This window comes from Liolophura sinensis, chromosome 12 (genome assembly GCF_032854445.1).
Source record: "Liolophura sinensis isolate JHLJ2023 chromosome 12, CUHK_Ljap_v2, whole genome shotgun sequence".
Lineage (NCBI taxonomy): Eukaryota > Metazoa > Mollusca > Polyplacophora > Chitonida > Chitonidae > Liolophura > Liolophura sinensis.
In genome coordinates, this window is record NC_088306.1 from 28288937 (window position 1) to 28315582 (window position 26646).

Genomic DNA, 26646 nt, shown 5'->3' on the forward strand with positions numbered 1-26646 from the left:
TTTCTACCTAGTGGTGCCTGCTGTATAATTTTGCGATTTTTCCTCGCCATACACGTAAAGCCTGAAAACGGCAAAGCTGGCATAAATCGCTGGGTCCATCGCGTCCTCCATCTTTAACACCCTGTAATTTATGCTGGAGGAAGGTTGCCTCTCAGCCAGTGAGAGTCCTTAAAACTGCCGGCTTGTTCGTGTACCTACTCGGAACCTACGTCCAACATTCCGGTTTCCCGATCGTCAGTCGGAAAACGAACTGTACTGTTCGGTACCTTCTGGGAATTCTCTTCTGAACACAGAAGACTTCAGGACTAGTTCTTAGACAAAATGGAGTCGCCCACAGTGGATTTTGGCGCTGACTTTATTTATAATTTATCAGCTTGAGGTACATATTAGAATATTTTTTATGGCATGGACTTGCGAGGAAATGCATACTCTTTTCAATGGTATTTGTTTGATATTGAAGTATTCTACTCCTTTAAACTCTAATGTCAGTTCTTCCTATGTTTTTAGATCATATGTTTTTAGATTTATTAGACAATTTCCTACAATAACAATTATTCTGGGGGTTGGGTACGACATAATACAAACGTGTGGAAATCACAAGTCATGCAAATAGACAAGTCACCTAGAATATACCATTCGGGCTTTAAGGTCTGTACGTTCCGAGCCTACAAACACTCATTGTGCTTCACAGCTGGGATTTTAGAGTGGTATCCAGGCGACATCATTAATAAATGATAATTTATTTGATTGCTTATAGCTATACATGGCCATGCCAACGACGCAGATGTGGAAATCTCCAGAATGAAATGAGATTCAAATACAAAGTATTCTGCTTCCTTGTGAGGACAATGTACGTGTAGGTTTATTGAACTGCAGGGTCCAAAACTATATACACACGCAACAACACATGTATGCTCTGACAGCAACTTCGAACCTGATGACAACAGGCATGGATAATACCAAGTCGCAAGAAGTCAATCGTAAGTACATGTTATGGGTCCTAACTACAGGTACAAAAAGTAGGCCCTATATAGTACTATATTTTGTAAGCCTACTCTACTATGATGACAGGGTATAATGACAGGCATTGTATTGCCAAAACGATACCTGTGGTGGAATTTTAGACAGAAAACAGAAAGATTGCTAAAACTGTGATTTTCCATTCAAATGAACTCTGCTCCTTGATATACAGCTGTTTTTTTTTTTTTTTTTCCTACTAGGCCTACATTTAAATAAAGGCTGAACGCCTCATTCTAAAATTTCAAATTTTACACATTTACTTTGCTTAAATGAACAATAAAGACTACATAAATAATTATTATTGTATTACGCGCATTCCATCTTTACAGTTATAAGCCGGTCTTATAAATACTAGAGTCGCACAGTCGATATATTAAAATTTAAAGCTTGATGTGTGGCAGAGATTATTTATAGTGCAGTTTGTGGCGCTCCGCAAGTAGCGGCGCGCATGTAGCCAAGCAACCAATAAACTTCCGGCAAATGTTCGTCGTCCATGGAAGTAAGTCTATTGAAGAGCTGTGCCTTAAATTTGTGCGGTAAATCAGCAGAACAATGGATCGACACACTGAACGGAAACAATACTCATCACTCGACATCATCGAACGTTTGTTGGACAAAACTACCCTAACAACTCAGCGTGTGACGCACGGCCACATCATTGGTAAGTAATCGAGCGTGACTGGCACTGGCAGTGACCGGCTAGTTGCAGTGGAAATGTAGTTTGCTCTCACGGGTTACGGACCTTTATAGCGCGACAGGCGATGTGTCGATTTTTAGCGGAAACTGAGATGTGTTTTTTGCTGAAGTTAGCCTAGCTGCTTTTCCTTTGGAAAGCGTTCATGATGTACTCATATACTCCTTACAGCGTATGCGTCGCTCTCTACTTTCACTTTACATCACTACAACCACTCGCAATTTTTGCACAGAAATCTTGAACAACGTCTGGTTCTCTTTAATTGGTCACGATGACGAGGCAGGAAGTGATGTCAAAGTGGAAAGCCTTTAACGGAAAAGAAAAGAAAAAGAAAAGCAAAAAACACCCCCCCCCCCACCCACCCACCCACCAAAAAATAGGCCTATTACACTTGAAATATATATTAGGCCTACGAAGACAGGCCTAAAGTTCTTCTACCGGAAGTCAAGTGAATAAATACACACACCATTACGTCACTCCAGGTGTAGTAAATTACAAGGGTCGCTTTTCATGTGCATTTTTCTACGTACATTATATATATGTACCGTAGTGCTATAAATATTTATTTGTGTAATATAGCCCTTGTATACAGTGTAGGCCTACTTCATGGAGAGTAAAACCAGAGCAGCTACGACAGAGTGGTAGTTGGCGAATTGCCACACGTACATAACTGGTTAGATCGGGCCTTTTGTCAATTTACCCAAATTAGCGTTTATTCTAGCAGTACATGTAAGCGCTAAAATAGTATCAAAACACACACCTCATAAAGCAACATCCCTTAGGCAGAATGATGTAAAAAAAGATGCAGGCAATGTGTGGATGGATAGACGGATATCTGGATGCTACACTTTTCAGCTCAATCCTTCGGACACGTGTAGCACACGCAAAAGATATATTGGCTAGAGGTTACCAGATGGATGTAGGCCTGTATAATTTCCGCATAAAAGGACGAGACAGCACCTGGCTAAAACATATGAGAAGCGAAAGCAGGATGGTCAAGTTTTCTAAAGAGTATCATACTTTATTATTTTAATGAATAACATGTAGAACAAAATCATATTACTGCGCCAGTGGCTGGTGTGAATCGAAGTAGCCATCTTGAGAATTTTATCCAATCAAACACGTTGCTATCAGATTGCGCGGATTAAGCTGCTATGTAGCATTTGCCCATTCACTCTATGAAGTAGCATATGGTAACACAGAACTATTGTATCAGACATCATTTTGAGATCGTTTACAACGATTTAGTTACATGTAGCCGAAGAGCCATTTCACACAGTGTTTTATGACAGGTCTATATCATTTAGGGACCACCGCAGACGTAAAATCAGTTGATTTACAAGCTTTGTAGCGTTGAACGACGGTATCACAAATTATCTCAGACAAAAGCATACCGCCTTGGCCCAAACAGAATTCATCTCCGCATTAGAGGTTAGGCCTACTTAGTCACGCTGTTCAAATTATACAAATACATTTTTTGTCATTCATGTTAGCGTTTAGTCAGCATGCAATTGCTAAATAACAAATAGAGTCAGTGAAAAATTCATTAGGGATGCCGAAGGTTCATGGGAATTAGAAGATGGTATCTCACCAGAAAATGCTTAAAATTATTAAACCTTGGGATATTTTTTTTTCTCTGAATTTATTAGAGCTGAATTGAATTTAAATTTTGTCCTTTTCCTTGTCGTTGGTTTTTTATTGTTATTATTTTTTAAATACAGTAAAATTATTGAAACGCCGTGTTTAAGCCGAGGTGCTTTCTGTATTTTAAGGTCAGCACTGCTCTCATCTTAGAGTGAGTGAGTGCTTGGAGTTTAACGTCGTACTGAACAATTTTTCAGTCATATGACGACGAAGGAATCCTTAGGGTGCATGTACGTGTAATGTGCCTCCTTGTTGCAGGACGGATTTCCACCGCTCTTTTATTTAGTGCTGCTTCACTGTGACGACTTACCGAAGGCAAGTAAGGCGCCCCGTCCGAGCCATTATACTGATAGTCGTTGCACTAACCCCTTCATGCTGCACGCCAAGGAAGTTAAAACTTCCTCTTTTAAAGTCTTAGGTATGGCTCGATCAAGGATTGATCCTGGATCTACCGGTCCTGAAGCGAACGCTCTACCAACTGTGCTATCCGGGCCGGTCTCTCATCTTAGAAGCCACCACTACAAAACTGAAGCATAAAATCCAGCGACAGGCGGACGCCTAGAACAGCCTCAGTGGTGCTTAGATACATTTACATTTGTGTCAAAATTGAGCATAAATCCAGTTGTACAACAATCCTATTGTAATTTTGTGAACATTTTATAGGGGTCAGAATTACAAGTATCTTCACGACCCCTCCAGAGGCTAAGACCTAAACCAGGAATACCTCGGCCGTGCATCTGCAAGCTGCTCGTACACAGTATAAATGACATAGCAGGCCAACTATGTGGGCAGTTGAAGCAGTGGAACAAATATCCTTTCAGTATGTCTATTCTCCGACAAAGCTATTTGTCACTTGACCCTTCATCGCCGAGCTCTACAACTTCAACCTGCCATGGGCTACTCCTTAGACTGTTATACAGGAAATACTTTCGACGTTAGAAAGCTTCACTAAACTTTTACTCGGTTAAAAAAATCTAAAAAAAAAAAAACATTTAACGCCGGTTTAAGATACTTTGAATGGTAGTCCTTCAGTGGACATAAACATTAGTCATGTGCTGTCTTTCATTTTAAGGTGTGAAAAATACATGTAATCATTTTTGTTTAACCCAGACATTGGCGAAGGCGTTCTGAGGAGTCAGACAAGTCACGTGACCTATGACAACCAGAAAGAGATCGATCTAGCTGTGGAAACTGCCAAGAAAAAAGCGGCCAAGGAACTGCAAGTAGCTTTGCGGAAACTGCGAGAGGACTTAGAACTAGATAAGAAGCTGGCCTTACAGACGCAGAAAGAGGTAAGCTCTGCAGATACGATGTCGATGACAAGAAACAACAGATAATTTAACTGTAGCTATTTCGGAGCCTGAATAGAAACAGACGTGAAGAGCCACAGACATTTTCTTGTGACCAGATCTGAGAACTGATTCATTCTTCCCTGCTTGGCTTTCAGAAATAAAGTTAATGTGAAAACTAAGCTGGAAACATGACCGACCGAACATGATCAGAGCTATATATTCAAAATATTAATTTGTTAAATTTAACAGAAAGCCTGTTATCTGAGTGAGGCTAGAATGTATTCTGTTATTGCGGCAGATTATTCTGTTAAATATAACACATATTCCATTACTTCAACATAACCATTCTATTAGGCTAACGTGATTACAGAATACATAGAATGACAGAATATTGACAGAATACATTCTATCATCACTCAGACATCAGACTTTGTGTTAAATCTAACAGATTAATTTTTTGAGTATGTTGTGACGTACTTGGTAATTTCAGCTTGAAAGTAAATTATTCATACACTGAATTGGCGTACAGATCGTTGAATATCGACTAAAGAATAACGGATTGGACTTCAAAGTATGAATATATTTGAATGAATATCAGTTCCTAAGACTATTCCTGTGCGGAATTATGTTGGTCTAACGTTCTATGTAAATTTAATACTAGTAATTAAAAACTGAACTGTAATGTTATGTACTAATGATGCAGTATTACGAAAAGCGGAATAAGCGAGTGGCGGAACAGAGAGATCGGGCTGAAGAAGAAAGAGTGAGAGAATTAACGAAGAAATACGCGCTGGAGAAGGATTTGGCGTTAAAAAGACAGTTTCAAGAATGCGAGGAGGCCAAGCGGTTGGCTGTCATGGCTGCGACTAAAGCTCTAAAGGACCAGATGTTCGAGGAGTTCGCAGAGGACCAGCGATTGGCTGTGGCTGCTGCGGTCGCAGAGGAGAAGGTAAGCGGTTCTGATTGGTTCATTTTTGGGGGTCTGGACGCGAAGCGGACAGAGCCCTATTGGAGCATTTCTGGGGTGGTGAAAATTGTCACCGATTTTCTTATATTTGGGTATGTATACCCGTCTAGAGCATCTTTATTGTGAAGCACAATACTTAGTTCATAAAATACTGGTCAAATCATGTCTTGTTTTTTTTTTTACAATAAAAAATGAAGGTCATAAAATGTAACATTGGCATCGTTTAAAACTTAATGTTTTGCAATCGATAGTCACAGATTTGTTGAACGTACCCTTTAATACCACTCGTGTTAAAGCCTCAATATTGCTCGGCATGTCAATGCGTCGTTAGATCAGTTGAGCCACTTTTGTGCGGCTGTACCTTATAATCCAATCCTGCAACTGGACTGCACACTAACCAGACCCCGTTTAAACCCAAGAATTCTAGTTAATATTCATTGTTTATTTGACGACAGATGGAGTTTTTCAGCCAATCACAGGCTTCACTTACAAAGTATATGCACTGGTATAGAAAAAGTCTTCACGTTAAGATATCATGGGCGGAATCAAAGTAACCAGTCTGCGCCATTTTTCGATACATTGATTGGCGCGCTACACGTGCGGTACATATAGAAGATAATGGAACACAGCAGATTCGCTAAGCATGCTAACGTTTTTATGTTATGAATGTGACTATCATCGTTCCCTGTAGAGATAAAGAGATGTTTCCGTTCATAATATAAAATAATGCACCGATATCGTGTCGCCTGTTGTCGATTGGTTTTCTGCAGAGCCGTAAAGGTGACATGGTGAAAACAGTAGACGCCCTGACTCTTTTTTTCTCTCTTTCAAAATTTTTAGTAGTTTTTCGCTGAACTCATTAAATAATATTTCACTCATTCGATGGCGTTAAGTATGATTAAATTCTGTGGTGTAATGCTGTTTAGTGGAAGACGACATATATATTAATTCCGTGAGTTGGCGCTAGTGCGAAGCAGGATCTCGAATTTCGAGCTACTGTCTTTGATGTGTGACGTCATCATGATGAGCTGTGAAAGGAACGTTTGACGTCAATAAAATTGCTCGAAGGTCGTTGAATGAATAGAAGATATTGCACAGTGAAGGTTGCATACCATAGATATTGTTTGAGTGACAGGTGGAAATGATAACCCACGAGATGCGATGGGTTATCATTTCTACCTTTCACGAGAACAATATTTTTGGTATAACCTTCACTGTACAATGTTCTGTTTATTATTTATATCCTGACATTTTCTCTACATTTATATAAACGCGTATTAGTTTATCTGTTGCATCCGTGAAAAAAATAAGCAATGTGCTATCTTCGTCGCATTTCTGATTCTCTTCATACGCGCAACAATTCCGTTGACGTCCGCGCTCACAAAACCTTTTTGCAGTAATAGCACAATGTAATAACAAAAGTGATATCAAATTAGTGAAGATATCATTTTTATCAGTGAAGGAAATACTTGAATTTCACTGATGTATACATAATAAATACTATGTCGTCATACTCCTTTTCTGTTTGTTAAAGGAAAGGGCTCTCCAGCGTGAAAAAGACGCTGTGGACAGGATGAAGTGGATGTGTGAACAGGCGAAGTTTAAAGAGCTGGAAATCATTAATTCTAGGCACCAAAAAGAAGTCAACCGTCTAAACGACACGTGAGTGGTCTTCATGTTCATTTGACAACAGGCACGCAGTGGAAACTGGCGTCTTGTCACGCAGAAATCACGCAGTGGCGACTGGAGTGCTGTTGCACAGAGATCACGCAGTAGAAACTGGCGTCATGTCGAACAGAGATCACGCAGTGGAAACTGGCGTCATGTCACACAGAGATCACGCAGTGGAAACTGGCGGCATGTCGCACAGAGATCACGCAGTGGAAACTGGCGTCATGTCGTACAGAGATCACGCAGTGGAAACTGGCGTCATGTCGAACAGAGATCACGCAGTGGAAACTGGGGTCATGTCGCACAGTGATCACACAGTGGAAACTGGGGTCATGTCGCACAGAGATCACGCAGTGGAAACTGGGGTCATGTCGCACAGAGATCACGCAGTGGAAACTGGCGTCATGTCGCACAGAGATCACGCAGTGGAAACTGGCGTCATGTCGCACAGAGATCACGCAGTGGAAACTGGCGTCATGTCGAACAAAGATCACGCAGTGGAAACTGGGGTCATGTCGAACAAAGATCACGCAGTGGAAACTGGCGTCATGTCGCACAGAGATCACGCAGTGGAAACTGGCGTCATGTCGCACAGAGATCACGCAGTGGAAACTGGCGTCATGTCGAACAAAGATCACGCAGTGGAAACTGGGGTCATGTCGAACAAAGATCACGCAGTGGAAACTGGCGTCATGTCGCACAGAGATCACGCAGTGGAAACTGGCGTCATGTCGCACAGAGATACCGAAGACAAAATGGATACCTGTACGGTCGGTTTCCGGCCTATCACCACTTCATCACTTGACATTATGACGAAGTATATAGTTCACTATTTGAGTTGAAATACCAGCATCAGCACCTGTTTAAAGGGTTCATAGATGTATAAACAGTATATAGTAGGGTGATTTTAGATGTTGTTCGTCAAATTCTTTTCCAAGATAAACAAAAGTCGAGCTGGTATAAACACATCCAGGCGTTGTAAGCATAAATTTACAGGTTACCATTTTGGATGCATTGTCTTTCTAAGCTTGGGTAAGTCCACCTTCTACAAAACGGAAGCCGAAAGGTCGTTTTGAGAAAAAAAAACCTTTAAACAAATTTATACGTTAGTTTTGAAGTTTTAGGCATGACTTTACGGATCCGTAAAGAAGCTCGTCTGTTTTTTGTTTCTAAAATTGTGGCTGACTGCATTGTTGGAGTAATCAAGGGCAGAGCACTGTGATTGTGAATACGCGCCATAATATGCCACATGTTGGGACTATAACTGTATGTTCAACCATTTTGCTGACGGGATCATGGAATAGACTGGTCATAAATTCATATGTCTTGTATCTGCTTCCAGGTACAAAATACTCCAAGAAAGATACATGGATGCCTTCAACCACTGCAGACGAATTGAACGAGACTTTAAGGTTTGTCAAAATGTCCATCTACTGCTCCATTGTGATGTTGACTGCACCGCATACCTTACATTTGACGTCCTATATAATGTTCATGATATGTGGGATTTTGTTACTAGATGAACACACAATTGCACAGCCTTATATACATACTCAAAAAAATTAATCTGTTAATTTTAACAGAAAGTGATGCTAGATACTTACGATGCTAGATAACACAATATCTTGTCATATTCAACATAATATGATGTTAGTCTAATATAATCTTTATGGTGAATTAATAAAATATATGTGTTAAAATTAACAGAATAGTCTGCTGCAATAGCAGAATGCGTCACTCAGACAAAAGACTTTCTGTTAAATTTAACAGATTGTATTTTTAGTGTACATTAATCATCTAGTGCAAGTTCCACCGCGTAGGGTCATCACTGGTTGCCACTTTCATGCGCATGGGTCAGTAAAGTCGCGTGTTCGAATCCAGCTCTCACCGAGTCGGCTGTGCCTTTAAACCAGCCTGGCATTAATTACATATGCCTTTCACGACTCTGTACAATATTCGTATCAGAGATGATTGTGTCTCTTGTCACGTGGTCGCGTATGGGCCAATTCATTGTTACGATTGGCCAAACCAAACCAAACCCAACGTCATTATAATACACGTTTCTGCTACAGGAACTACAAGACGATTATAAGCGGTTCATGGACTACACGGACGGAAAGTTTCACTCGGACTACCTGATGAATTTGCGTCGTCGTGGGCTTCAGCTGGCGAACAAGGAGATACTTCGCTACATTCCCGATGAGGACATTGCTAAGTTACTCGACACGGACGTGTTCAGTGATAGTGCTGATTGACTCAGTTTTTACACAGACTGTAGTTGGCCATAGGCCTAAATGAATGGTGCTTCCGGTACAAAGCTAGTACCACCAACAGCTGTACAGTTACTGTTGTTAGCGGGGTGTACTGCAGCCATTACACGACTGATAGCATGCTTGTCTCAGAACAGAATAACACCGGTCAGATTGGAATGGACACTTACGTCATTATAGGTGTCTTCGGTATCACATCTCAAACGGTAAAATGTGACATCTATCTCATTCAAAGGTAGGCTGCAAATAGACCACACATTGTGGTATAATATGGTTGCGGTCAAATCTGACTATATGGTTTGTTTTTTCCTTTGCAATGACAGTTTGTGGGCAAACTGGTTATCTATTAGGCCAACTCATACATGTTCATGTGAGCTTGGACCCGAGTTGCAATTGCGCAAGAGAGGGTTCTTTATTTATTTATTTGATTGGTGTTTTAAGTCGTACTAAAGAATATTTCACTTATACGACGACGGCCAGCATTATGGTGGGTGGAAACCGGGCAGAGCCCGGATGAAACCCACGACCATCCGCAGGTTGCTGGAGGGCTTCCCACGTACGACCGGAGAGAAAGCCAGCATGAGCTGGACTTGAACTCAGAGCGACCGCATCGGTGAGAGACACCTAGGTCATCAACTGAGCCACGGAGGCCCCAACAGGGTTCCTCATAAACACCCGTAAATTTTTGACTACTCATAACTGCGTTCGCCATTGATTGGCTTGTTTCAGCACTTTCAGCGCTACTTCCGTCAAATCATGTCGATGTCCCAGAGAAACTGGCCAGTCCTATTGTTGACACATATACGATGCTGTCTCACTGAAATGCCACGCTGAAGACACCTGACATGACGTCGTTTCCAGTCACCGTATACTAAGTCCAGGTCAATCAGTACCTGCAATATCCCACATACCCTCAGGCATTGTATATGATAGGGTAAAAGTCTGACCGGATTTTCGGCTACAACCAGACAAAACAGACGCTCCACAGTCCTGGCCACCGCTGTTGTGGTTTACCAATCGGATGAACGGGTCTCAGTGTAAACGACTGTAAATGTTCTTCATTCTTGGTGGTTTAAATAGTCAACAAAATCAGTGGTGCTATGCATGAACATATTAATATCCTATAATTCAAGGAGGTAGTAATTCCGTTTCGCGACTAAAGGACAACTGAACATTCCACTAGACGATAGCAGAGCTTGGCAAAGGGATATATATGTAGGCCCGCGCCCGGAACTTCCGGAGTAGTGTAATAAAATAGATGATTTTACAACACATTTTATAATGTAGTTATGATCTCTTTTCTTTTGGAATTCCGGAATAGGTTTCCACTACTCGAAACACAAACATCTCATGCCATTATGTACGATAAAAAAAATCCTTATTAGAAACTTGCCGAAATGTTTCCGCTTGTCGAGCCTATCGAACGAGTTTTACGGTACTATACCAGTGATTTATTTATTTACCTGTATTTGATTACTGTTGAAGAAAAACTCGTTATGTACGGTGGCAGCTAGTTTATAACAGGCGGAGGAAACCGGTGAGCCCTTTAGGATAAACCACCGACTTTTCAGCGGTTACTGGCGAACTGTCCCATATTTGACTTACGCCATTTTGGTAGAGAAACAAGTTGTCTGCATCAAACTTCAGACCACATTTATTTCATTTGTGTTTCAAGTGGTACTCAAGAATATTTCACCCATATGATGGCGATTAGCATTATGGTGGGAGGAAACCGGGGGCCGACCGTCTCACGTACCAACGGAGATTGAGGAAGTCAACGTGAGCGGGACTTGAACTCACATAGAAGCACCGGTGAGAGACTTCTGAGTCATTGCACTTGGCTAGCACCCTAATCAATCGACAACCACCCGTGCCCTACTAACTTGAGCATTTACTGAGGAAGTCACGCACTTCCAAAACAGAGCTTGTTCTTTCCTTTGGGGCCTTTACGTCTATTGAAAAGCAACACAGGAGCAAATGACTTGATAAAACTTGATAAACGACACGGCTTCCGAGACATTTGGATAATACATGTATAGTAAGGTCCGTTGTGCCATAACCCTAGCGTTTAACGGCACAATAGGGTTGCCTCTCTATCTTAGAACGAGTCAGTTTATGACTAAGTAAACCTGCCGCAAGAATTTTGACACGTTTACACTTTGCCACACCCAGCAGCACTGACTTTTAGATGACTAATATAATTGTTTTAAGATAATCACCATTGTTGTATATACCAACGCATGCTTATTTATTTATTTATTTATTTATTTGATTGGTGTTATACGCCGTACTCAAGAGTATTTCACTTATACGACGGCGGCCAGCCTTATGGAAGGAGGGAACCGGGCACAGCCCGGGGGAAACTCACGACCATCCGCAAGTTGCTGACAGACCCAACGCATGTTAAATTTCCGTACAGTAGCGATGTTACGCCACAAAAGGGCGTCACTTTGCTGTCGTAACTCGAGGACGAGGCATTAAACCCATCCAGCATTGTATAGTCAAACCATCTAACCAAAGACATTCTAAAGTTCATGGTTGACTATTTCAGTGAACTGAAACTTCGCATATCTTAACAAGGTGTATGTTCATAAATCTGCAATTAAGTGAAGTCAAGCAAATAATTTCATGTTCAAGCACTTTTCATGTTTCTTTGACAACAACAACAAACGGTTTTCATGGAATTACCAGCATAGTAAAAGAATTTTGCAAAGATTTCTCCGGAGTAATCATAGTCTGAGTGATTAAAATAGGGGCAGTTATAAAGACTAGGATGATCCTTTTGTTAGTCATTTAGCCACGGTTTAGATGTCCACTGTGAAAAGCTGGTTCTTCTATGCATTGACGTCACTCTAGCACGTGTTTACCAGTATTATAGCAACCTTAACTTTAAAATTCCTGCGAGTTTAATGTGTCGTTTTATAGTTTCAAGTAGCTCAGCATGCCGAAAAGAGTTGGAATTGGCTGAGCCCGTGTTCACGCAGCCATGGCCCGCTTAGTGAACGGTTAAGCACCACATGGATTTAGTTGCGTTCCAAATGCGAATCCGTGATCTCGTGTATTTCTAGAAACCATCAAGTGCAAGCGGACTTCAGCGAACTTCGCGCAGGACCACACAAGACAGCACCACAAGATTGCGCTATTACTGTGACACTGGCTGATTGGGGCGTTGTATCCTTTTTTTTTTTATATAAAATAGATTATGAATTGTTTCTCGCCGACATCCCTGGGTTCTGGTCATGTTGTTTAAAGTTTAAGCTAAATATACTATATACACCTTCAATAACACATCAATGTCCTTGCCAAGACAGCTGGTATATCCCAAAACGAGAACACCAAGAAATAAGTGGCATTCTGAAAATAATAATTCCGTGTGATAACCTTCTTCAGACAGCAAATAATCCGGGTGGTTTGCGTTAATATCTATTACAGATATTTCTTCAGCTTTACTGATTGTAACAGTACAAACCGCTCCTGTCAATCTCTTCCTCAGACATGTCAGAGAAGCCAGCCAATTATACAGCCTGTCTTAGAGAAGGGATAGAATCCAGCCAATCATATTGTTTATTTTTCAGAAGAATAGGCCTCGCATTCGCCGGCCCATTCCTTCCCGCCCGTACAAAACGTTGAATTTGTTTACAAACTGCAATGTAAAATAAAAAAGCATATTTTAGATTGCTTTAAAATTTATTTATTTATGTGATTGGTATTTTATGCTGTACTCAAGAGTATTTCACTTATAGGAGGGCGCCCAGCATTATAATGGGAGGAAACCGCACAGAGCCCGGTGGAAATCCACAACCTTGCGAAGGTTGCTGGCAAACCTTTCAAGGTACAAAGCTTGTTTCAAAAGGATGACTGAAACTGTCAATGAATAAGAGTCAATCTGTCGCCAAACAACTCTACCAAACCAGGCCTGACATTGAGAATATAGCTGGCGAGCAGCTTACCACTGTCCTTGTTGCCATTTCAGGTGAGAGAAGACCAGAAAATCGTGCATTTCCACAAATTGATATATTAATAACCCAAGTTTATGGAGGACTGCAGAATGCTGGACTAAACTGGAGAGTAGATAAGAAAATATCTTATCAAATATATATACATATATTTGAAGAAAAACTTGTCCTTAGTCCCCCAAGTTCAAATTCCTTATGATGACATCCGTCATTCGTATATACATAAAAATGCATTGCAGATACCTGGTTGATTGAATTACATCCCTTTGTTAGGGGTACCCAAGTAAGCCATGAGACAGACATCGTTACATTGCTGTGAAGATAAAAAATACAAGTCATCATGGGAATGTGCCAGAGAAATATACAGTCTTGATAATCATTTAAGATTTTAAAAAGCACTCCAAGCAGTATTGACCGCTTTGGCGGCCCAATGGTTAGATTGTCCATCAAGACGTCGGAGACCTGGGTTCAAATCCGGGTTGAGTTATGACAAAGTATGACATTAAATCCAAACGTACATACATACATACATACATAGAAAGCAGTGTTGGCCAAAGGGTATAATGTAAACAAGATTCACAGGATTCAAATTTATACTTTTTTTTTCTTTTTTCGAATAGACTTTATTTTCCCTGAAGTTTAGCATTTTGAAAGTGACACAACTTCCCTGATTTTGATTGATTCATCTACATCACAAGGCCACATAACATTTCTTCTTGTGAAGTTTGATTAATTTCTTATTAGGAAAATGAAGTGGTGTCATTGAAAGTATCACTGTAAGGCCTTTATGTGTTTCTGAAAGTGCATTTTTACACACCAAGCTTAACGTGAAACACAGTAATTCTGAGCCCTCATGAGTCCTCAAATGTTAACAAACTCAATATTGCAACATATTCATAACTAAACCATTGCTCTGACCTCAAATCCATTCCAAACTGAAAGGTTACATGTACAGTTGATTGTGACTACACTGACAGCACATGTGTCATACATGTGCATATAAAAAATGTTTGGTAAAAGTTTCAGGAGCATACACAGAATACAGAGTATTTGTCAACAGAATGATTGTTCCTCTTTAAGGTGTACAGTAAAACAGTTTTACTTTGGAAACACCTTCCACCAAGTAGATTTCAGTCTTCATCACAATCCAATTTTGCCACGTGAGTATGACGTTATTAAGCAAAAACCAAATAAAAAAACATAAATCAATAAATATTTTGTCATTCAAATCTGTCAGCAGGAATTCATAAACTTTTGCTTTTAGCTGATTTATAATGTAGCATACTTACATTGTAAAAGTCCTCTTTAAACTTATTTGTGTTGAGGACAGGTAGTCTGTAGCACAAACTGTAAGCTTCTCGTAAAATGTCAGGATTTTTTGGCAACTCTCCTATATAAGGTCGAAGAGGAAAATATTACCATTACAGTACTACGTGCAAATACAAAGCTGATATCATGTAAACGGTAATTATTTGGGCTAAAAGCGAGGTGTGACAAAGCGTATATTGAACACTTGAGGTGTGAGAGAGTGTATATTGAACACTTGAGGTGTGAGAGATCGTGTACTGAACACTAGAGGTGTGACAAAGCGTATATTGAACACTTGAGGTGTGAGAGAGTGTATATTGAACACTTGAGGTGTGAGAGAGCGTGTACTGAACACCTGAGGTGTGAGAGAGCGTGTACTGAACACTTGAGGTGTGAGAGAGCGTGTACTGAACACTTGAGGTGTGAGAGAGCGTATATTGAACACTTGAGGTGTGAGAGAGCGTGTACTGAACACTTGAGGTGTGAGAGAGCGAATACTGAACACTTGAGGTGTGAGAGAGCGTATATTGAACACTTGAGGTGTGAGAGAGCGTGTACTGAACACCTGAGGTGTGAGAGAGCATGTACTGAACACTTGAGGTGTGAGAGAGCATATCTTGAACACTTGAGGTGTGAGACAGTGTGTACTGAACACTTGAGGTGTGAGAGAACAAATATTGAACACTTGAGGTGTGAGGGAACAAATATTGAACACTTGAGGTATGAGAGAGCGTGTACTGAACAAATGAGGCGTGAGAGAGCGAATACTGAACACTTGAGGTGTGAGAGAGCATATCTTGAACACTTGAGGTGTGAGACAGCGTATATTGAACACCTGAGATGTGAGAGTGTAAATTGAACACTTGAGGTGTGAGAGAGCATGTACTGAACACTTGACTCGTATACTGAACACTTGAGGTGTGAGAGAACAAATATTGAACACTTGAGGTGTGAGAGATAGCATATTGAACACCTGAGGTGTGAGAGAGAGCATACCTGCTTCCACAGCTTTGATGTACTCCAGGATTAACTTCACACGACTGTGTAACATCTTCACTGAGCTATGCTGAGCCTGTAGGTGCTGGGCCACTGCAGCAATTCAAACAGACCAGTTTTTGTTATCTTCAATGAAATTATCAAATTAGAACATGGACAACATGGACACAGTGAGCTACATACAAGCCTGTTAAACTTCAACAGTATATAACTTACAGTCGTGTTCGTATTTCCAACTAGAATTTTCAGCTAATGATAATTTAATATGCTCTTTTGGATTATCCTAAGAGCTATTTTAAAGACAAATCCGACCCAGTGTACAATAACATGTCTTGTATATGGGTTGTACATGCATGTATTCTTTATTGCTGGAACAACTAAAACTTAAGACAATAAATTGATTGTGAGGTGCAGAAAATGTTTCAGACTTTGCTAACTGTTATATGATTAAGAATGCATTTAGCACTATTATACAAGTAGTTCAACAGCTGAGTGGATCAGACACTGATTCTTAAATTAAGAAGCATCAACATACCAGCCGAACTTTCCCCAGTGTCTGACGTGGACACTCGTGCTACATGATCTATCCCTATCCTCTCTACCTCTTCTGTGGCCAGTGTGTACTGCAATTCTACAAACAACATGGTGGCCTGTAAAACAGAGGTGAGAGAATGAGACTGAGTACGTCAATATATGATGTACACAAAGGAGATAAGGTAAACAACATGGTGGCCTGTAAAACAGAGGTGAGAGAATGAGACTGAATACATAAATATATGATGTGCAAAATTTATTTACTTATTTATTTATTTGATTAGAGTTGTACGCCGTGCTCATGAATATTTCACTTATACTACGGCAACCAGCATTATGGTGAGAGGAAACCGGGCAGAGCTTGGTGAAAACCCACAACCATCCGTAAGTTACCGGCAGACCTTCCCACGGAGGGCCGGAGAGGAAGCCAGCCTGAGCTGGACTTGAACTCACAGTGACTGCATTGGTGAGATGATGTACAAAAAGAAGATGAGGTAAACAACATGGTGGCTTGTAAAACAGAGGTGAGAGAATGAGACTGAGTACATACAGTAAACTTGTTGATGAAGGAAAATAACACATGGTGACCTTAAACACAGAGATAACCAAGTACCACAATCAAAGATATAATCTCAATAATCTGTATACAAATGTAAGACAAACAAACTATGTCAATAAAGGAAAACACAGTAAAAACATAAAGTTTATATATCAGTGCCAAAGCAGAAATCACAAAAGTTTTATACTGAGGTAAATTACAATTAGATGTATAAGCTAGTGAACAGTCATGAAATTTAGAGGCTGTGCTAAATGCTTGATTTGGCTGATTTTTCTCCACTAGTCATAAATTTACGTACATGTAAACTTGTAAAATTGAATTTTCGTCAAAAACAGCAAAATTTTCAATCAAATACAAAATGAGTACAAATACAGTATGATTAACATCTGCAACTTACCTCACCATTCACCAGGTCTATCACAGTTTCATACAAGGATACGGGAAGCTGGTAACAAAAGAGATAACCAGGTTACATCATACAGGTTACTACATACAAGGATACGAGAAGCTGGTGACAAAAGAGATAACCAGGTTACATCATACGGTTACTACATACAAGGATACGGGAAGCTGGTGACAAAAGAGATAACCACATTACATCATATGGTTACTACATACAAGGATATGGGAAGCTGGTGACAAAAGAGATAACCAGGTTACATCATATGGTTACTACATACAAGGATACGGGAAGCTGGTGACAAAAGAGATAACCACATTACATCATACAGGTTACTACACACAAGGATACGGGAAGCTGGTGACAAAAGAGATAACCAGGTTACATCATACGGTTACTACACACAAGGATACGGGAAGCTGGTGACAAAAGAGATAACCAGGTTACATCATATGGTTACTACATACAAGGATATGGGAAGCTGGTGACAAAAGAGATAACCAGGTTACATCATACGGTTACTACACACAAGGATATGGGAAGCTGGTGACAAAAGAGATAACCAGGTTACATCATACGGTTACTACATACAAGGACATGGGAAGCTGGTGACAAAAGAGATAACCAGGTTACATCATATGGTTACAACATACAAGGATACGGGAAGCTGGTGACAAAAGAGATAACCAGGTTACATCATACGGTTACTACACACAAGGATACGGGAAGCTGGTGACAAAAGAGATAACCACATTACATCATATGGTTACTACATACAAGGATACGGGAAGCTGGTGACAAAAGAGATAACCAGGTTACATCATATGGTTACTACATACAAGGATACGGGAAGCTGGTGACAAAAGAGATAACCACATTACATCATATGGTTACTACATACAAGGATACGGGAAGCTGGTGACAAAAGAGATAACCACATTACATCATACGGTTACTACATACAAGGGTATGGGAAGCTGGTGACAAAAGGGATAACCAGGTTACATCATACAGGTTACTACACACAAGGATACGGGAAGCTGGTGACAAAAGAGATAACCACATTACATCATACGGTTACTACATACAAGGATATGGGAAGCTGGTGACAAAAGAGATAACCAGGTTACATCATATGGTTACTACATACAAGGATACGGGAAGCTGGTGACAAAAGAGATAACCACATTACATCATACAGGTTACTACACACAAGGATACGGGAAGCTGGTGACAAAAGAGATAACCAGGTTACATCATATGGTTACTACATACAAGGATACGGGAAGCTGGTGACAAAAGAGATAACCAGGTTACATCATATGGTTACTACATACAAGGATACGGGAAGCTGGTGACAAAAGAGATAACCACATTACATCATATGGTTACTACATACAAGGATACGGGAAGCTGGTGACAAAAGAGATAACCAGGTTACATCATACGGTTACTACATACAAGGATATGGGAAGCTGGTGACAAAAGAGATAACCAGGTTACATCACACAATTACTACATACAAGGATACGGGAAGCTGGTGACAAAAGAGATAACCAGGTTACATCATACCGTTACTACGTACAAGATTTTAATTTGAGCACACTTTGGAATGAAATGTGACCAAAAAATAAGGTAACACAATATAGAAAATTTTCATAATCACACTCGCAACAACAAAATCAGCAGAATCAAATTTCTTTGATTCTAAGCATTACAATATTTGTTTGGCCATCTTAATTTGGGCTTTTGTTGTTTGGCTAGTTATTTTGGTGTTTTTTTTTCTGGCAAATTTTAATTTGTTCACCCAAACGGGTATGGAAATTGCCCTGTAGGTGATCCTAATCTCGTATAAATGTAATATGACAACATGGATACAAAAACAGAACATACCTCATATTATTCATTAAAAAATTTGAACCTTAATTTAATCGCTTACTAATACTAATATGCAATCACACAAAATTTTCCACAGAAAGTGGCATTCTTCACTAAAAACACATTTTCAACAAGGTAATATATATGAAATCATCTCTGAATAAATTCAGTATGTTTGATACTGAACTTTGTTAATTTATACATGAAGGTTCTGAAAGTACGCTTAAAATTTTGAAAAGCTAAGTGGTTATTTCTCTGATCTAAGGTCTTTCATTTAAAGAACACTTTGATATAAATAGACTTCATACGAAACATGAACAGCTTAAACACATTCTTTATTATTTTTTTTTTTGTCCACAAATTAATTACGGGTAAACAGATTACATTATGTGTTTCTGCAGCAGAAATAGCTCAGTACTAAACCATTATGACAATGTGAATCCCCAACATCTTACCGTTTCTGCATGTTTTGCTTGAGAGTTCAGTTTTAGAACTATTGGGCTTTCATTGATTTGGCAAATCTGAAAACAAAACATGTAAAAGGTAATGTTCAAGTATCAAATCTGATCTGTTTCTGTGCTTTTGGTGAACACATGTTGGAAAAAGATTTTGAAACTTCAAAAATACCTCTGTAAGAATACTAGGATATGTTTGACAGCATTCTCAGGCAACTGTAGGTGCTAAAAGCAATAATAAGGAATAACATGATAACCAACATATATTTAAAAAAGGGGGATAACTCTAGTCAAGGAAGCAAACTAACAGTAAATCTTCAACTCGTTCAACTACTAAACCACTTTTTCACTGAAATTTTCGCATATAATTAGCATGAAAATGATGCTAAAAATACTTTGTTTGTGTCATTAAAATTATTTCTCCACACCTCATAGTTGTCTCAGCTTGTTTCAAAATATTAATCGCACAGGTGGTTGAAACCGTTGAAGAATTAGGGCAAGTCTTTACATTACCTGTTTGTGAACTTTGATGTCAGATTCTGACGGAGCATCACCTGTTGTGTACCAGCCCAGGAAATCCATTTCACTAAACACCTGTTTAACTGCAATAAAATTTACAAAAACATGCACACAAGAAAATGACCTAAATCTTATTTATTCATTTTATTACTGCCATCTTGTGGGTCCTAGCAATATAGCAATGTAATAAATGATGAACAATTATGAACAACTTAACCCCACACGAACAATATGTAAAATGATCCACACCATTGCAAGAATAATAAAATAAAATTTAACAGCCCTTAAATAATGGCTAGCATACAGACCAATGTACCTTGACCTGTGTTGGCCAGAAGGGACAGTGCCTTCTATCTCTTAAACTTACACTGCTCTTCTTTGCTCTGATAAAATTCCATATTGATGATAATGTCTTCCTCCACTTTGTCAAACAGCAGCTCAAAGGAATTCATCACCTCAATGTTTCTGCCTTTTTGTTTTCCTATCAAGGCTCCTATCACTGAAACAAAAGATGAGTTAGGAAACCCAAGCCATTCAGCCTCTGATCAAATGTTTGTGGGTCACAGTAAACAAAGCAGTCCAGGACTGCTCTGGCATTTAATAGGTTAAGTAAAAATTATTTTGCCTGGGGATAGCCACAAACAAACATCACAGTGCATTCCTGATGCAGTTACCTGCCCTTGTCAAACAAGTTGAGGCTGCAAGTACAGTGGGACGGTTTGAGCAATACTAAAGAATCTCCGGCCCACACGGCCTAAGAAATAACCCCTCAATGTTGTACTTATGATAAATCGACCGTCAAAAAGGTAAGGAACATGAGTGTCTAACCACTTACGGCTGTGGAGATGTATTTGATGGGTAATTTTTGTCTCAGAGAAGAGAGTGCCACGGTAACTGCATCAGATTTTTACAGAGCGCCCTCTGATGTTGGCCATCCTTGGTTGAAAAGAAATTGTCACATCTAATGTCAGAGCAACCCCGGACTTCAATTAAATCAAATTAAAAGTTGAAGTCTATTTTCACAAATTTCTCATATATTTACCGGCCTCAACACTAAACCATTAAACTGAAAACATCCAGTCGGTCCATTCTGCAGATTGCTTTGCGGAACGAAGTGGGCCTTTAAATCCAGTTTAAAACAGCAGGACATGCCAATGACTGGTATGGATTGAAGAGAATTGGACCTTTATTTCCACTCATGCAAGTACAAATACATTCTCTAGTCGAAATACTGAAATCCACAGAAATATTTCCGTCTCCCTCATCAAAACAACACCGTGCACTCATGGTTAGTCAGTTGTACTAAAATTATGGAACCACATCCAAAAAGATAAGGAAATCAACCTAGCAAGATGAGACAATGCAACCAGTCTTAAATGAAAATTTATCAATCGTCATGGAAGTAAAATAAAAAGAATAATTTGCCCTATCAGTTAAGCGAGAAAAATCAACTCCAGAAGTTTCAGTCAAGGTTTGCGGCGGTCATCTGCACAGATGTTGTTTTGCCTTTTTTCTGTCCGTGGCCTCAGATACAATTCAGATTTTAGACACATCCGATGTGTAGTGACTCCACACCACAATTTTGAAGAGAAGAAAAATCTACACTTGACCAGATTTTCTGCATATAACTAGTATGAAATGGATTTAAACATGTATGAGTGATGAAAAAGATCCTTTTCTCCTCAATCCATACAAGAAATCAACCTGTGCAGCCATTTCAGAGTTGATCTAAAGGCTCACTTTGTTTCGCAGAGTGCTTTGCGGCATATACCGACTAGATTTTTCAGTTCAATGATTAAACATTGAGACAGGTGACTATCAGAATTTGCGGGAAATAGACCTCAACTATCCCGAACTACAACATGTATTTGTAAGTCTCTGAGGTGATAAACACACAGAAAGATTGTATGTGTCTGTAACAATCATGTTTATGTTCATTTAGGCGGGGCTTCCGTGGCTCAGTCTCTCACCAATGCGGTCACTGTGAGTTCAAGTCCAGCTCATGCTGGCTTCCTCTCTGGCCGTATGTGGGAAGGTCTGCCAGCAACCTGCGGATGGTCGTGGGTTTCCCCCGGGCTGTGCCCGGTTTCCACCCACCATAATGCTGGCCGCCGTCGTATAAGTGAAATATTCTTGAGTACGGCGTAAAACACCAATCAAATAAATAAATAAATTCATTTAGGCTTAAATGAGTGAGCAGTTGTAAAGACTGGCATTATACTTTTGTTAGTCAATGAGCCCCTTCGGCAGATGAAGACTAGGGTCATGTTTATGTGTAACTTTCTAGGTCCGCCGAATATGGAGGAGACCCTTTTCAGATGTAATCCACGTGACAAAAGCATGTGACACACCCACATGTGTACTCAACCCTTACCATGTTCATCTGTCTTAAAGACGTTTAAAAACCACATTCTAGCACATCAACTCAAGTTGTGTTGTGATATAAGCAACCTGCTACGGACCCGACATGCTGTCTAATGGATGTTGGAATCCAGAGCATTTCTCAACAAGCAAAGTCAATCCTTTCAAAAATGTATGAACCATGAATAATCCAGGGCAGACAGTTCACAGAAACTAGAATGATAAAACATCTTATTTATGATGTTTTCTTTGTATGCAAACTGAAAATTCCATTTTAACAAACGAAAAATCAGTAAAATCATGTGAGGGTTTGAAAAAATGATGTTAGAATGCACATAGAAATCAACACATAAATATGACTCTAGTGTTTACCACTCCCGCCCCTTCGTAGCCGTGAAAGACTCCCACTCCTTTTCTTATACTGGTCTAGCATCATTGGAGTCTCGACGCTTTCAGTGTTAATTTCATACTCAACGAAGGTCCATGCCGATTTGTTATCGAATAAGTCTCGCACAAATAAAAGAAACCAACCTAAAGACCTGCTTTCCGCACCCACTGCACCGCCATCATATGTCCCTACTAGATTTAGAATAGACGTATTATAGCCATGAAGGCTTCCACAGTGTACACTCCTCTGCTCCACTATGAAGCAGGACATGCACATAGCTGCTCAACATGGCGCCTTCATGGCTATAACATGTGAAAAGCAGGTCTCTAGGCTGGTGTCTTTTATTCGTGCGACACTTGTTCGATAACAAAAGAAATCGACCTGGACCTTCGTTGATTATGAACTTAACACTGTAAGCGTTGAGACTCCAACAACGCCAGGCCAGTATCAGAAAAGGAGTATGGAGTCTTTCGGGCTAGCCCCTCCTAAGATGTTCATTGTGAAAAGCTTGTTCTTCAATGAACTGACGTCGTTCTACCACGTGAGCAACATCAGCTTAAAAATTCCGGATAACAGCCGCCACTTAAAAGACCTAAATGTATCTTTCCGTTACCAGTATACAACAGTTCAACCTGATTTTGAACCAATGTTGTTGTTGTTACCTTGCATGGGTTTCCCTTCTTGCGCTCGAACCCTCGTGGAATGCTCTGATATGTTCATGATAACCAGGGGGTGGAGGGACACCGCCACACTTCCCGAAGTTCCTGTAGAGGCCATCACCGCCGAAGAGGTGCCATCAACCTCCATATTCGAGGTCATTTTGTTTTCTTGATAAACTAAATCTTCCTAACAATTTTGACAATGTTGACCCTAACCGCTCTCTCGTGTGGGAGGCGTAAAGAGTACTATGTGATGCAGCTTTTTGGTCGATGAGGCTCACAAGGGGTGGGATTTGTAAAATTTTCCCGGAACTAATATCAATAATGTGTCGCCTGTCAGCGACCAAATCAATAACGTTATCGATGAAACGCTTTCTTGCGTGGCCCTGTAATAGCTGACTCTGGTGAGAAGTACGAAAATAATTTTTTTGTCTTCTAGAGATGAGAATACAAAATATTGAAAATTTTTAGGCCTACATGAAGGCCTTCCCACCGGTATCTGTGACTAATATAACAGATTATAATACTCTGTTATATTGGTCCCATCTGGTATTTAATTAGGCGTGTAACCAGTAAACTAGAATTTAAATATTGGTACATACATGTATGCATTAGATTACATTAGATATGTACATTTTTACAAATAGCCATTACCCACATAGGCCCGTCATTACGATAGGCTACCTATATTTTTAGACATCTCTCCCATCTAAAAGTCAGGTATCGCATGTAATATTCACAGACATGGATGGAGTGTTGGTATCCGCACCATCCGGCCTCCAGATAGCCAAGTGTACATCTACGTTTTGGGCTGTAATTAGATTTAATCGCTTTTGTTAAAGGGAACTCAGTTTAGCTGAGTTATATCTGTAGTGCTCGGTAGGTTAGAATCCAGTAGATCCAATGATAAATTTTACGTAATAGGCGCACATGTAAACTGACGGCCAAAAGAAACTTAAAAACGTGAGTTAAATTTAACCAGCCTTTTCATCAAATTAATACCAAATTATTGTAGGAAAGCATTGTACCAAGCATATTCCCATATGCGACAAGCGTCGTATACGCCCACACGAATTTCTTTTGAGACAACGCAGAAAGTTGAAAAATCACGTGACCCATGGATGGCCACACTGCACATGTAATAAGTGTATAAAAACGTTACACACAGTGTGCTGGACTTGCACACTGACTAAAAAAACCACCAAAGTTATGCCTCGATTGACTCCAGAACAACCTAGAGTGCCCTGGGTATGGTATCCATGGGAGCAACCCATGCCCGCACTGAAAGGACCTTCGGCTGTTCTCGTGTCACTGTGACAAACTTGATGCAACGTTACAGACAGACATGGCCAAGAACAGGCAGGCCTAGGGTAACTACGCCCAGAGAAGTCCGGTACCTGGGCACCTTACACCTGAGGAACAGCTTCCTGACAGTGACGTCATCGTCAATCAATGCCTTTTGTCACCGGTTGAGTCGGCGGACCGTGTTCAGGAGACTCATAGCTCACGGAATTAGGGCCTATTGACCATTCAGAGGGCTGTTGTTGATAGCCGAACATCGTCCCAAGAGGTTGCGATGGGCTCGAATTGTGCGCCGTTAATTGGCAGCGACGTGACTGGCATCGTGTTGTTTTCACGGATGAAAGCCGCTTCTGCCTGTTCCGAGCCGATGGCAGACAGTGAGTTTACCGTCGAAGAGGCGAACGAACGGCTGCATCATGCGTCCAGGAGGTGGTACCGTTTGTTGGCGGCAGCGTGATGGTATTGGGTGGGATTTGTGGAGAGGAACGGACACCACTGGTAATTTACGGGAACCTAACAATTCTGTGTTACGTGGATGAAATTCTACGTCCTGTTGCCCTGCCATTCAACAGCAGCCACGTGGTGTCCTGTACCAGCATGACAACGCCAGACCTCATACAGCTCGAGTTGTGCAGAGCTTCCTGGACGTCAACGACGTCAGCGTCTTGCCGTGGCCTGCACGAACCCCAGATATGTCCCCCATGGAAAACCTATGTAATATCATGGGTCATCGAGCAGCCAACCGACAAGAACTGACGTTCGCTTTCCAAGATGAATGGCAACGAATCCCACGTCATCTCATCAGACGACAGACTTTATGCGTCGGAGAGTTTTTGCATGCATTAAAGCACGGGTTGGCCACACGCGATATTGATTGGTTTTGGCATTGATTGATTTTAAAAATAATCAACTTTTTGTATACTCTGCCCATTGTTAACCAAGATGGAATGGCTATTTTCTACCCCTGCTCTGTTTGTCCACTTGCAAAATGATTTGAGGGCTACTTTGTCTCTTCTTACTCAAGACTTTCAATATCTAAAGTCATTGGTCTTTTCAATATATTAATCTTCAGTCATCCTGTTTTTTGTTTTGGCAAAATGAATTGATTTGGACTCTTTGTAAAGTTTCTTTCGGCGGTCAGTTTACATAAGTAAAATGGTAAAATATTGAGTAAAAATCTCTTTCTTATTATGCTCAAATTTCCGTGTTCAGAAGCAAAATCTGAATAGCCTTGAAACTCGACGTATTCTTATGTGAAAGCATTTCATGTATCATTTATTTCATTGACATGGTGCTGTGAGATTTTTCACTTTAATGTGACAACTGTCAGATTTATGGATAGGGGAAACCAGTTGTGTCCAGAGTAAACCGCCGACATTCGTTAGTACAAGTCCGAGATTGCACTGACATTAGGTTGGGCAAAATTTTGTTCAGCCACGAATGGTCCAAACCAAACAAGATTTGGCCAAATCTAATGTTCGAGTAATCTTGAACTATAGCCTCTTCACTTAAAGCCATATCAGTCGAAACAGCGAGAATTGGATTCGAACACCTAAGGTATTGGTCACAGACCTTCAGCAATTACTGAAGAAATTCCCCTCGTTCACTACATGTGGGTCTATGTGTGCCAAACTGTATGTGACATGCAGACCTTTATGCCACATCGGAGGGAGACTAGCTGCCCTGCACGATTGTAAGACCACCCAATCCACACCACGTGACAGTATCACGACACAGAAACATCCCAGACGCTGGATGCAGCTACATGTGTAT

The 26646-nt window shown here is 40.3% G+C and overlaps 2 protein-coding genes across 2 annotated transcripts; one reads left to right on the top strand and one right to left on the bottom strand.

The window, feature by feature from the left end:
• Positions 1 to 1514: 1514 nt before the first annotated feature.
• LOC135479043 (calponin homology domain-containing protein DDB_G0272472-like) lies at positions 1515 to 10947 on the top strand. The gene is made up of 6 exons (XM_064758755.1): positions 1515 to 1681; positions 4469 to 4650; positions 5354 to 5599; positions 7152 to 7279; positions 8631 to 8700; positions 9361 to 10947. Exons 1-6 carry the CDS (start codon positions 1573 to 1575, stop codon positions 9541 to 9543), a joined length of 918 nt encoding a protein of 305 aa, XP_064614825.1. The 5' UTR covers positions 1515 to 1572; the 3' UTR covers positions 9544 to 10947.
• Positions 10948 to 12278: 1331 nt separating this feature from the next.
• Positions 12279 to 23791, bottom strand: LOC135479044 (COP9 signalosome complex subunit 6-like). The gene is made up of 10 exons (XM_064758756.1): positions 23575 to 23791; positions 20531 to 20662; positions 20158 to 20246; positions 19645 to 19710; positions 17309 to 17356; positions 16354 to 16468; positions 15819 to 15911; positions 14804 to 14904; positions 13758 to 13827; positions 12279 to 13201 (listed from the first exon to the last, which is right to left on the bottom strand). The coding sequence occupies exons 1-9, from the start codon at positions 23729 to 23731 to the stop codon at positions 13771 to 13773; spliced, it is 858 nt and encodes a 285-aa protein (XP_064614826.1). The 5' UTR covers positions 23732 to 23791; the 3' UTR covers positions 12279 to 13201; positions 13758 to 13770.
• Positions 23792 to 26646: the final 2855 nt, after the last annotated feature.